Source organism: Megascapheus bottae, chromosome 10 (assembly GCF_031878675.1).
Source record: "Megascapheus bottae isolate mThoBot1 chromosome 10, mThoBot2.hap1, whole genome shotgun sequence".
NCBI classification, from domain to species: domain Eukaryota; kingdom Metazoa; phylum Chordata; class Mammalia; order Rodentia; family Geomyidae; genus Megascapheus; species Megascapheus bottae.
The window spans coordinates 60,983,226-60,996,923 of record NC_143518.1 but is presented as its reverse complement, the minus strand read 5'-3'; the positions used below and the strand labels follow the sequence as shown (position 1 = coordinate 60,996,923).

At 42.1% G+C, this 13,698-nt stretch overlaps 1 protein-coding gene across 1 annotated transcript in view; it reads left to right on the top strand.

Annotated features, from left to right (window-relative positions):
- Crb1 (crumbs cell polarity complex component 1) overlaps positions 1-13,698 on the top strand; it is a 110,309-nt gene that overhangs the window by 16,240 nt on the left and 80,371 nt on the right. Inside the window, 5 exon segments of the mRNA XM_090341645.1 lie at positions 231-400; positions 1,319-1,578; positions 1,661-1,746; positions 11,691-11,849; positions 11,852-11,885. Of these exon segments, the coding sequence (XP_090197771.1) occupies positions 231-400; positions 1,319-1,578; positions 1,661-1,746; positions 11,691-11,849; positions 11,852-11,885 (709 nt within the window).

The window sequence follows — 13,698 nt, the reverse complement described above, 5'->3', positions numbered from 1 at the left end:
CCGTTACAATTTGAAATGATCCTGTAAGGTGTTTTTTTTAAGGTTCCCTCACTATTAAAATTATTTTATTATTTACTGAGATCATACACGATGTGTTGGGCATTAATAATGTATTAGGGCTTTTTTAGGGTTTTTTAGGTATTGTCCAGAATCTGGAATGAACATAATCCTTGTAGTCTGTGCAGCTCACGTTTATGTTCTAAGTTGGTTATTTATTTAATTTTAACTAGTTCGTTTTAGCAATAAAGCCAATTATAGTGGCCTATGCCTGGAATCTCAGCAGTGTGGAGGTCAAAGAAGGAAGACCATGAGTTTGAGACTAGCCTGTCTGAATTCTTTGGAAATTCCTGACACTGGAGTTCTTTTAGATACTGGAAAACTGGAATTTTCTTGTGGGCAGGTAGGCACACAGCCACCAAACTACATAGCAACTGAAGATGTACTAAGATAGCAATGAGCCTACACGTGTGGGAAGAATTCGTACTAAGCAGTGCTTTAGGAAGGGACAGGAGATGAGGCAAACAGCCACACTTGTTTTCATAGCCACTCCTGCTTCTCAAGCCTCCTGTTCATTCCCTGAGATGTCCCTAGGGCCCTTCTAGTTCTTTCCTCTGGTTTTCATGTACCTTAGAAGCCTGGCTCTGCTATTGTCCACTACCCTAGAGTATTTCTGCTTCTGTGGATCAAGTAAGGATTGAGTAGACTTTCCACACGATGCTAGGAGCCACCCTGGTTGCTTAGACAATATTTTGTGGATGGTAAGAATTAAATTGCCAAATCGTAGCGCCTGGCTTCCTAGCTTCTCAGGAGGCTGAGATGGAAGACCCTGGTGAGTAGCCAGCCCCAAACAGGAATCTCCAGTGAGCCAGCCGCAAACCAGAAATGGAGCTGTGGTTGAGCAAAATGGTAGAGCACCAGCCTTAAGCAAACAAGCTCAGACACAGCACTCAGGCTCCGAGTTCAAGTTCCATAACGAGGGAGAGGGAGAGGGAGAGGGAGAGGGAGAGGGAGAGGGAGAGGGAGAGGGAGAGGGAGAGGGAGAGGAGAGAGAGAGAGAGAGAGAGAGAGAGAGAGAGAGAGAGGGAGAGGGAGAGGGAGAGGGAGAGGGAGAGGGAGAGGGAGAGGGAGAGGGAGAGGGAGAGGGAGAGGGAGAGGGAGGGAGGGAGAGATGCCATGGCAATGAAATGGATACATTTAAGGGAAGTGATATTTGTACAAGTAGCCAATTAGTGTGGAAAGGGGATAGAATGTTTTTCTAGAGGCCACTGTTCTATTTTCAAAATATAAGCCTAGGCCAGGGACTCTCTCTGTTCCCTAGGGTTCTCCCAAGTATGCCAGAGAGCAAGTGGCCTCACCCCAGTGGGCAGCCGTGCGTGCCCAGCCCTGGAGGCCTGGGCTTCATGTGCCTCGAGGTCCCCTCGGGCCCGGCAAGGCACTGGGGCAGGCCGGGGGGGGGGGGGGCGTCTGCCATCCAGACCCCGTGGACCCTGCCTGCGCCCGCCCTGCTGGGTATTCTGGAAGGTTCTTCGAGGGGGCTGACCACGCGTGCGCCTCCAGCCCCTGCGGCCCCGGGCCTGGGTGCCCGGCGGGCCCCAAGGCCATTCCTGCTTCTGCGTCCCCGGGTCCAAGGCTGGCTCTGTGCTCGCTGCCCGTTCGCCAGGCCCCTGCGCCAGGCCCTGCGCCAGGCTGACCGCCTGCCTGGACGGCGCGGGCCGGTGCCCTTGCGTCTGTCCCCGGGCTGCTCTGGTGAGTCCCGGCCACCGCATTCCGTCCTATTATTATTAATTATTATTATTATTATTATTATTGAGTTAGCGCTGAGGATCGAATGTAGGACCCTCACGATTTTAGTTCTTTTCTTCTTCTTCTTTGGATACAGTCTCCTATTTTTACCTAAACCAGGGATCCTTTTACCTCTGCCTCCCCAGAAGCTGGTTCACCTATCTGTGGGTGATTAGGAGGAATTGGGGTTATCTACCGTCGTTGTTTTGCTTTTAAGTCTATAGTTGATGGCTCGTTTTCTAGTCCTGGGGCTGGAAAGGAGGGACTCTGGTTCTCACTTCACCACTTGAGCCACTTTGCCATGGCTGGCTTCTTGCTAGAAATCAGAGCGTGGTGGGTTTGTCTGCTGGCTTGGCTGCAGGCTGTGATCTTCGATCTCAGCCTCCTGAGCAGTTAGGACCGCAGATCGGAGCCATGGTTGTCCAAGGTGTTTTCTTTATTAATACGAGGTGATAGTCGTTGCGTCTTCTGATTGATTTTGGTTCAAAATGTACGTTTTCATGTTTAAGTATACCTACGGTTGCCTGCTTTCAGAATCATTTGCTTGGTAGATTTTTGTGTACGAATGTTGGTCCTGGGGTTTGAACTCATGGCCTGGGCACTTTCCCTGAACTTTTATACCATTTGAAACACAATTACACTTCTGTCTTTTTTGATAGTTGGAGATAAGAGTCTCACGGACTTTCCGCTCTGGACTGGCTTTGAACTGTGATCCTCAGATCTCTTTAGTAGCTAGGATTACAGGCAGAGCCACCAACACCCAGCAGGATTTATCTTGTTTTCCCACCCTTTTACTCCAAGCCAATGTTTGTCTTTGTCAATGAAATGCATTTCATATAGGCAACAAATAGGGCATGAATTTCAATCTAGCTATACATTCCATGTCTTCTTTAACTTGAGAATTAAGACTGCTACTCAGTGCTTTTATTAAAAGGTACACAGTAATTGCTATTTTGTTGTTTCGTGCTCTTGTGCTCCTCATTTGCTTCTAGGCTCATCTGGTGAGATTGATTTTATCATTTATTTTCACAGTTACTTCTATCTTCCTCTTCTGGGTGTATGGCACTAGTTAAGGATCATGATTTGATTTCATTTTTTGTTTCTCCTAGAGGATTTCTATTTGTTTCCTCCCCTCCCCCAATTATGAATGATAGCGTTGGTGAGTTATTGTCTTCTCCTGTTTCAAAGGCATCATTCTATGCCTTCCTTGCTTCCTGTGAGCAAGCTATTATTCTGCCAGGTTTACTTTGTTCATGACTCACTGCTTTTCTCTTGCAGTTTTCAATAATCTTTCCTTTGTTTACCCACTACATAATTTAATTATGACATGCCTTAGAGTGATGCATTCCTTGTCTTGTCTATCCACTGTCTTAAAAGCCTTCTGTATTTCAATGACTGTTTCCTGCCAAAGATTTGGGGGAATGTTCTCCTATTATATTACTGGAGATATTTTCTATTCCTTTCTGTGCCTTCTTCTATGCCTATGAGCCTTAAGTTTTATCTCTTGATAGTGCCCCAGAGGTTTTGTATGTTTTACCTATACTTCTACCTTTTTTTCCTCTACCTATTTGTGAGAGCTGATATTCTTCTTTCAGTTTTATTCACTGTACTGGAGAGACTGCATGGAGTTTGAATTATTGAGTTGAATTATTGAGCTTTGCATTGCCAGAATTTAAGTTTGGTTCTTTCCTCAGATTTCTGTATCATTATTAAATTCCTCTATCACGCATGCTTGCTTCACACTATTTAGTTGTTTATTTTCTGAGCTTCTGCTTATTTGGATAATTTTTTAATTAATTCATCTTTTTATACATGTTGTCTTTCATTTTGTTGAGTATTCTTCTGACTATGCTTTTGAGATTTTTAGTCTTTCTTCCTCTTCACTATCTGTAGCGTTTTCTGTTAAGTGTGATTGCTGATCTTCAGAGGTGTCGTGTTGTCTTTCTTTTTAATTTATTGATGTACTAATGAGGAGTAGCATTTCTTGTGTTTTCCTTTGAGTGGATCGGGGATATTTGTGAGCTCAGCACAGCACAGTTGTTAAAGGTCAGTTATCTCTACCTTGGTGCTGCGGGCACCTTGGAAGCTTCCCATCTTTATGCCTTGGAAGCTGCTGATGATTGCAAAATGCTTTTTAGCATATAAGTCACACAAACTGCCACTTGTCCACTTATTCCCCTATTTGTGTCCCTTGTGGCAGCTTATGGTCAACTTTGGACTGGCATTCTAGTGTACTCTTGTAATGGTTGACGTGAACACTGAATTCTATATGGGTGGCAGAAAACCAAGGACTCTTATTTTCTGCCTTAAAGGTCTCCACTCTGTGAGAGGGGTGAGACTGGGGATACTGTCACAGGACAGCTGATGGCTCCAAAACTTGGAGCTCTCTGCCAGCCAGACACTTATCCCTACACTGTTCCTCTGTCTCACAGCCTGTTGACACCAAGCTTGTTCATTTTTTAATCATTTTCAATTTATTCTATTATGTATAGACTTATATATGTACGCAATAGTAAATATAGTGGAGTTGTTTATATTTTAATCATCTGTTCTGTTACACAGGTACTAATTTGTGTAAAGAGGAGTTTTCCAAATGTGATCTCTCTCACATTCGGTCTCTATCGTCTCCTTCCACCTACATCATTTCTTACTCGGGCCATTTCCTCATGAAGATTATCTGCTGATACTTTTAAACTTTGCTTTATCTTTGGATTTCCCAGCTGTGTACAAGGGGGAAGTCACACCACATGTGCTCTCTCATGGACGTCCATTCTAACCTCTTCTAATCCACTTGCTCTGTGGTGTTTTTTTTTCCCACCTCTGAGACACCATTCCATTTTAATGCCACTCACTTAGACCATGGGGAAATTCTGATAGCTCTGTGTGGCACTTGGGTTTGAACATACTTTCTTCTCTCAATTCTTTCAAACTTATTCCTTCAATTTTGTCCTTTTTTTGTCAAAGTATGTTAAGCAGTACTATTATTTGGAAAATAGTCTTCTTTAAAATTTACATTAAAACTACAATTATCTACTGATACCACATATTCTGAAAAGATTTTTTTCTTCTTCTTCTTTTTTTTTTTGCCAGTCCTGGGGCTTGAACTCAGGGCCTAAGCTCTGTCCTTAGGCTTTTTCCTCAAAGATATCATGCTGCCACTTAAGCCATAGCACCACTTCTTTTTTTTTCTTCTATGTATGTGATACAGAGGAATCGAACCCAGATCTTTGTGCATGCTAGACAAGCACTCTACCACTAGGCCAAAGTCCCGGCCCAAAAAGATTTTTTTTTTCAGAGTAAACATATCCTTGGTTGCTCTGACATAAAATTTGCTGATCCCTTACCTAACTATAAGCTAGTCTTCAGGATCTGCTATTTGGGCATCAAATATGTTTTTCACATTTAGAGATCTGCTGTGTTTTCCAGAGCCTTTACCGAGGTCTTTCTGGTCTTTAAGTGGTGTCCAGCCACTCAACTTCTCTACATTGGGCATTTACCTTATCTAAATGGTCCTGAACTCTCCTTTCTCCAGTGGACCTATGTCACACTATTCTGCACAGGAATGCGAAGTCCCCATTGTACAGAGAGTGGTTAGCGTCTATAGCTTGTCAAGGTCATCAGTCGTATTTCCATACAACATTTCACAGTGGTTATATTCACTGCCTCCAAACGAGTCTTCCACTAAAAACTTTCATATTCTGTCCTGTATTACAGATATCTAACTTTCTTCATTCCACCCCCACTTTGCCCACTAAAATGTTAGTTCCTAAAGACAGAAGTCAAGTCTTACACTGACATTTAACTAAATGACATTTTTGAGGAGCAAGTACATGCCATTCAATTTATAAAACATATGAAAACCTTCTTGTTTTATGTCAAAATGTCATGGCCACTTTATTTATTTGGAATTGTGACAAGTTGAATTTCAATGCTTCTCCCATTTTTTGAATAGAAATAAGAAATGAATTTTTGTGAAGCTTGTTTGGGTCTCCTTTTGTTTATATGGTTACATTTGTTTCAAAGATGATTGTGACAATTCATTAATATCTTTCAATTTCTGCTACTATTTCAACTTTTGTGAATGGCAATTACAAGACATATACATACATATATGGTATATATATGAAATCAGATTAATGTTCTAGCCATTTATAAGACAACTTCTTAGAATTTGAAAAAAATGTGACTTAAGAAATTGTTTTATGATGATTCACATTTTAATTGCATCGGAATTCTTTCCATGGTCTGAACTTAGGCATAACATTTGTGAAGAAAGTGGTATTCAAATGTGAAATGTCATAAATTTCTTTTAAAGGTCCTGTGCCTCTGCTGACTGGGATACAGAGTGGGTGATTTTCCTTTCCTGCCGGGTTCTTTCCTCACAGTAATAAAGTCCATAGTAAGCTCAAGGACGAAGAACAACATCACCAACAAAACAGTTCTTCTCTATCTGACTCTGCTGCTCTTTCCATTACCTGAGAAACCAGGAAATTTCTATTATTTCAGCTTTTCAGGGAACATCTATGAAACTCCATTGCAAATAGAATTTAAAGGGGAGACTCATAAATCAGTCAGAACCGGGTCTAGCACTAACCAGTTTGGTTTGCTGTGGTACCGAGTTATGCTTGTAAGCCTTTTCATTGCTCTCTACATCAGAGGCAGGCTTGTATTCAGGTAACGATGTCTCTCTGCTCAGAATTCTGATTAGCGATTACCTAGAGAGATGTGCAACAGAAATGTTCAGATTCTGCCTTAAGAGGGTCCGAGTTAATCATTTCTCATGTAGAATAAGAAAGCTAAGTTCAGAAACTCTCTTGTACTCTACCATTTTTGGGACGCCGGGTGGCCTGTTTATTTCATAGCTGTCTGTGATTACCAGGGTTTGTGTTGGCAGGGAAATCGCAAAGAAGGCCAGGAGAGGCAAGGGGAAAGCCCACGTTGAGAAGAAGCCAGCACACTTGCACTTCCTGGAACTGTGTTAGGACGACCTGGCTGCTGTGTGCTCCATCCAAATTGAGAGTGCCTATAAAGAAGTTGGCTTCCAGGCTAAAAAAAAAATGATGTAATAAAGCCTGTGCCTCCTCTGAACAGCAAAGCAAGAAAACGTAATAAATTTTAAAAGACAGAGAGAGGCAGGGGTGGGGGAAAGAGCTGAGGCGCATGGAGAGGGTTCATGCAGTGTGAATTCTTGGCCTAGCACTCCACTGTGTTTGCCTGTTGTGATTCATGGGACTCACGAAACCTGCTCAGAGTGGGCCAGCGAAGCTGTAATCTGCTGTGCATAAGCAAAAAAAAAAAAAAATTCAACGGCAGTGTCAGGCACACACCTGCCTGCAAACCTCCTTCATGAAAAGAATATTAGCTCTCAGCCTGTGAGTATATTCACTTCAAGTGTGTGCACTCTCTGAGGTCTGCCTTCACATAAACTGCAGGCATCAGTGTGTATGTTTTCCATGAAGCTGCTCAGAACAGCAGTAAAGCATAGGCACCCAGTTTTTGTTCTTCTTCTGGTGCTAGGACTTAAACTGCGCCCTGAATACTTGCCCTGGACTTTCTTTTGCTCAGGGCTAGGGATCTACCACGTGATCCACCCAGCTCCACTTCTGCCTTTTGTGGTAATTCACGGAAGGTAAGAGTCTTCTAGACTTTCTTTCCCAGGCTTGTTTCAAACCACAACCCTCAGATCTCGGCCTCCTGCATAGCTAGAATTATAGGTGTAAATCACTGATGCCTGGCAAAGGAAGAATCTCTTTTTAGAAAAACTTGAATTCTCTAATAAAAAAACCCCACAAAATGTACTGAAAATGCAATGGCCATTTCCAGTGTCACCAACTTCCCACGTTTATCAATGGCTCTCAAACACTAGGGTGAGCCAAGGTTATCTGGAGACCTTCTCATTAAAACACAGCTTTAGTAGGTCTGAGGCATAGCCTTGAATGGGCATCTAACACAAGTCTCCCAGCCTAGGCTGGCCCAGGGACCTCATTTTGGAAAACAACTAGTGTAGACAACCATGTGGATTTCCATGTGATGTTCTTGAGTTCTATGCTCAAAACAAAAATAACACACTAAGGGGACAGCTACGATGACGCACACATTTAATCCCAGCAGCCTGGGAGAACTGCAGTTCAAAGCCAGTCCAATGTGTGTTGTCTTGAGGAGCAGTGCCACAGAGAAAGCATGCTTGGATGATGCTTTCAAAAAAGGGGTGAGATTAACCTTCCCTGTGCTGCCTGATGGCAGGCAAGCAGGAAAAAGTCTTTCCTTTTCCTTCCAGAGCTAGTTCCAGCCTCCTTGAATAGTCTGGAAAGATAGGAGTGTATCAATGAGGTGTTCTTCAAGTTTTGGTGTTTAAATGAATATGCAAGAGGATAGACAGGAATAACAAAACCAGAGGGAAACAAGGTATCATGTTGAAAGCCAAGTCAGATTTTCCTCAGTAAAGGCAAAATGTGGAGAAAAAGTAAGGATTATTTTAATTATACCAAATAATAAAGAGAATAGTGATAAAGTGTCCAAGTGTTTTCTTATAAATATGATAGGACAAATCAATTCTTTTTATCGACTTAATATATTAATGATACTACTGTGATTTCACTCACAATTAATGAAGGAAAATGAGGCAAATAAGATATAACACTACTGTCTCTGAATTGTAATGTGCACTGTAATTTTAGAAGTGTTAAAAATTATAGAATTAAAACCACTTGGTGGTCCTTCAGAGACATAAATCTGAGCTTATATCATTTTCCTTAAGTGGCTGGTTTTATTTTTAAATTGTATTATATTGCTTTGCAGTACTGGTGACTGATTTTAAATGGTATTTTGTTACTTTCCAGTACCCTTTGAAAATTTGTATAAATGCAGATACAAGAAACTTTATGGATCCAAATCCCAAAGAAATTCCAATTGAAGACATTTTGAAAATATTGCCTGAGTCTCCTATAACATCTTGTTGAATGTTGTTCTTTTTGGCCCCTGGGAATCAGAGCAAGAAGTCATCTACTTCGGCTATAATTATAATCTACAGCAGAATGTAGAAGGCTATAATTTTAATCTACAGCAGGAGATTTTGCTCTCTGTCTTTAGCAATGGAAACTGAATGCCTCATTTCCTCTTTGAATGGACCCTCCAAGTCACAAATTTGCACCAATAACTGTTGTAATTGACATGTATGAAGAACTCAGAAACAGCGAACACAATTCTTGTTTACAAAGAAAAATAAAATGCAAAGAAACCTGTAAGGGCATCAGGTTAATTGGGTGGAATCTGAAATTTAGCATGCTAATTCAAAGCTGGAGTACAATGATTTGCAGGGCATGGGCTCTGCAGATAATGAGAAAGGTGTTCAGAGTGGTTTATCAATGTCTTCCTGCCTGTGTGCTGGGCTGTGTGCCCACGGAAATGAGCAACAGCCTGGGAGCAAGCCCTGCTGCAGACAGATAGCACTCAGTGTGCTCCATCTCGTGTCTCAGATTCTGAATAATAATCTCTGCTAAAAGACACACCATAATGGACACCATCTCCAAACGTGGGTCTGCAATCGGACACACCATGATTCAGAAGCTGTGATTTGTTTTAACCACTCGCCAAAGCCATGAATTTTGACGTTATGGCTTTTGTTTGCGAGTGGGGCCCAGGCTCCCAGTAGCTTTGAGATGCTCAGCTCTGGAATAGTAACCTATGACCCAGGAAAAATGGGAAATAGGTCCATAGTTGTCATAATCATTCATTCATTCATTCATTCATTCATTCAAATCCATCTTTTCCATTCATCCATCTTTTCCTTCACTGGAGAATAGGGGCTTGATGCCCCACATTAATATCAAAGAAAAAAGAGTGACTTGCACCATTCTGCAGATACAAAAGATAAGTAAGCATTTGTCCTACAAGGTAATGCACCCATTCACATCACAGGCAGTTCAAGAGGAGGATGGGGAGGCAGCAGAGGGAGACGTGAGCAGTTGAGTACAGTCTCCAGAATCACTGATTCATGGAAATTAACTGAGGTTTAGCCTGAGGCATAAGAGCGTGAAGAGGGGACATTATAAGTAAGGGGACCATCTATGCTTGACAGGCAGGAGAGACAGAAGGGTGGCAGGCAATCACACTGGGAGATACTTGCACATCCACATCAAGACACTTGCGTGTTGTGAGGCCATGTGCCGTGTTCTGGAAGCACTGAGAAACAACTCTTCCAAAAACTTGGATGCAAGTGCGGATGTTGCTAGAGTCAGATGTCTTTAATAGAGGGACCACATCTCTTTAGAAACATAGACAATAACAGTCAAGAGAAAAAACTAGTAGTAGTGAGATCACAGGACAGATACCCAGGGTCACAGAGGTCACAGCAAAAGGTGGTAGCAAGTGCTGCCCCTGTTACATTGTTTTAAGGTTATTTTTTTCCCCAAAAGCCAACTAGTAAATGTGATATTCTTTTATCCTTTTCACACCAGGCCCTTGTAGAACTCAGTGACCCTTTTAAATGGTAAATGGTGTCAGAATACCTTTCTACATTTTCCATCGGGAGAAAAGGACACAAAATCAAACTACTAATGACTTCTGGCCTCTAAAAAATTCCTGCAATATCATTTTAATGCATGATTTGTTATCTAGGTTGCAGCTATAGGACAAAGATGGATCTGTGTTAATGGTCCTCCTTTTACAACTTTTAAAGCCTGGATGTAAATTTGATTATTGTATATCAAATATTATGTATCAGACTCGGTAAGAGCTTTTGTTACCTCAATATGACTATGGCTTTTATAAATAATAAGCTTATTTTATCAAACAAATGTTCATCATTTGCTATTTTTGGGGGGCGGTGATACACAGAAATTCATCCTCATGCAGCAACAGCTCAAAATCAAGGTGTGTGTGTGTGTGTGTGTGTGTGTCCATCCTGGGACTTGAACTCATCCTGGGTTCTGTCCCTGAGCTTCTTTTTTTTCAAGGCTAGCATTCTACCACTTGAGCCACAACTCCATGTCTGGCATTTTGGTAGTTTTAGTGGAGATAAGGACTGTCACAGAGTTATCTGTCCAGGCTGGCTTCAAACCAGGATTCCCAGATCTCAGGCTCCTGAGTCCCTAGGAATATAGGCCTGGGCACCAGTACCCATCTCAAGTAGCTTCTTACCATGTATTCAGCACATTATGGCTACCACCTAATCTGGTTTTATATTTACAACATTGAAATAGACATTTTTAAGTGTCTAAAAAAGAAGCACTTAAACCAATAATCACATATCACATTCTTTTTTTTTTTTCCAATCTTGGGCTTGAGCTCAGGGCCTGAGCACTGTCCTTGGACTTTCTCAAGGCTAGAGTTCTACCACTTGAACTTCAGCACCACTTCCAGCTTTTTTTTTCTATTCAGATATCACATTCTTATGATCAGTTTTATAGATAGAGCGCCTGTTTTCTTCTCTATCGAATATCTGATATTTGCCAGGCACTGGTACAAGTATAATGATGATAATAATCTGCTGTGTGATTCCTATAATTGTTTCTGTTATGTTTTAAAGTAAGGAAGCTGAAGTATAAAGAGTGTAGAGATTTGTTAAAGGTCATCCAGTTACTGATTGGCTGTATTAAGATCCCAGGCTTTGGAGTAAGTGTTTCAAAATATGGAGAAAGCATTTCAGGCTTCCAACCAAAGTAGAGTCAGCAGTCACTTTGTTCTGCAAAATGACTCCATTGTTTCCGGACTCAGTTGTCTCCAGCGCTTGTGCACGTCACACCTGCTCCGTCTTGCATGATTTCCTGAGAGCATGTGGAAGTCAATATCAGTTTGTGTTTAGGAGGGAAATGGTTCTGAGTCCCATGACATCTGACAGGGCCTCCGTCAACAACCTGAAATCTTTCCACCTTGCTAAAACTTGTCTGTGCTGGCTTTCTTTCCCCAAGGTGTACACTGTGAAGTGGAGGTGGACGGGTGCTGGGCCCAGCCTTGTCTCAATGGAGCGACCTGTCAGGATGTTCTTGGGGAGTATGTCTGTGACTGCACCCCAGGGTTTCTAGGGGATCGCTGTGAACTCGGCCTTCATGAGCCTGCCAGTCAGCCGTGCTCCACAGAGGTCTATGTGTGGATGGAGAAAACAGGTATGTTTTCTCCCCCAATTGGGGCCTGGCTTGGAGAAATCAAGCCCTCTTGTCATTGTTGGTGAGTTTGAAGGCCTTAAGTCCTCCACTTCCAGTTTGCAGATTGCATTCTACTTTACACGATGAGAAGCTGTAGCTGCTTTCTTTGAGCCGCATAGCAGGGACTCATGTCTGTCATCCTAGCTACTCAGGAGGCTGAGATCTTGAGGATGATGGTTTGGAGCCAGTCCCAACAGAAATATCACTGGGAAGGGGCATGTGATCACCCCATTCAACTTCATGGTCTCCCAAAGGTTTAGACAGCTGGGTGAGTCCTTTTGAGAATGGTGATAAGTAGCCATGCGACTCTGCTACACATCAGGTTCTAGTAGAGCTTCTGTGCAAACACCAGTGCTGTGCATCCTTCTAGCTACTGGAAGGCTGAGTTCTGAAGACTCGCATCACCAATTAGCCAGCCAAAAAGGAGGTGTGGCTCAAGAGTTAGGGTGAACAAAAATGTTAACAATGCCTAGGCCTTCAGTTCAGGGAACTGGTATGAGAGAGAGAGGGGGCGGGGAGGGAGAGAGGGAGGGAGGGAGGGAGAGAGAGAGAGAGAGAAAGCAGGAGGGGGGCATAAATTAGACCTGAATATAGTAAATCCAGTGAATGAATCTGTGTAATGGTGTTTAAGCTTCCGTGTATCAGAAAGGGCTTTCCAGCTGTTGTTTAAATCACAAGTATCACATTAACAAATACATGACAATTTTAAACATCATTCTACCTGACCTCCCTTACTTGGATACATGAGCAGCTCTGCACAGGGCAGACAAGGTGAGCATTCATGCTTCCATATTGTAATAAGGAATTTACAGTTCAGGGAGGTTAGCTGAGTGCCATGAGTTTATACCACCCATTCATTGCAAAAGAAGGAATAAATCTATAAATAAACGATAACATTTCCCATATCTAGTGAACAAGGCCTGAATTATCCCAAGTGTAATTTCAAAGTGAATGAGACCCCAAAGGAGACCTGTGGGCCCTGGACTTCATTCTTCAGGATGACAGAATTCTAAACATGGTTGCACATTTCTTCTGTAAACTGTAAAGCATCACTTTTCTTTACATCCCATGTTTTGTGTGTGTGTTTGCTTGTTTTATTTGAGTTGTATTCTGAGAGTGCTCCACGAGTGTGAGTCTTCACTCCTAAGATGGACAATTGGACATGATAGAGGCAGAGTTGCCTCCCAGAGGAAAAGAAGGAGGCTCTGTTTTGCACACTCCACTATCTCCAGAAAGCATCTGAATAGAAACTACACAACACTTTTGCTACTGAGGAAAATGCAAACTAAGCAAGTCTGGAAGCTCCTCAGTTTTATCAGTCCTGGAGCTTGGACTCAGGGACCCAAGCCCTCATTAAGTTTTCTCACTCTTAGATGGTGCTCTATTACTTGAGCCATCCTTCCGTTCTTCCACAGCTAGGATTACAGGTACTAGCCACTGATACGACAAATCTTAACAACTTTATTCTCTTGAGTAACTAATTTTTCTATTTTGCTATTATTATTTTCACACTACTGCTTACTGTTATCTAAATTGTGGAAAGATCAACCAATGCAACAAGACTTTATTTCCCTACAATAAATGCAAATTTGCTATGATGCAGATGAGAAGTAGGTTCATAAACCAATGAAAATTGGAAATAGTGTTTCTAATTTTATGAATTCATCTGGCAGGCTTAGCTCCTAGAGTAGAAGGCTTTTGCCTCTTGGGTCTTACATATAGTAATGTTTTAGTACTTTTAATTAAACAGATGGAATGGTTAGGTTTCTAACAA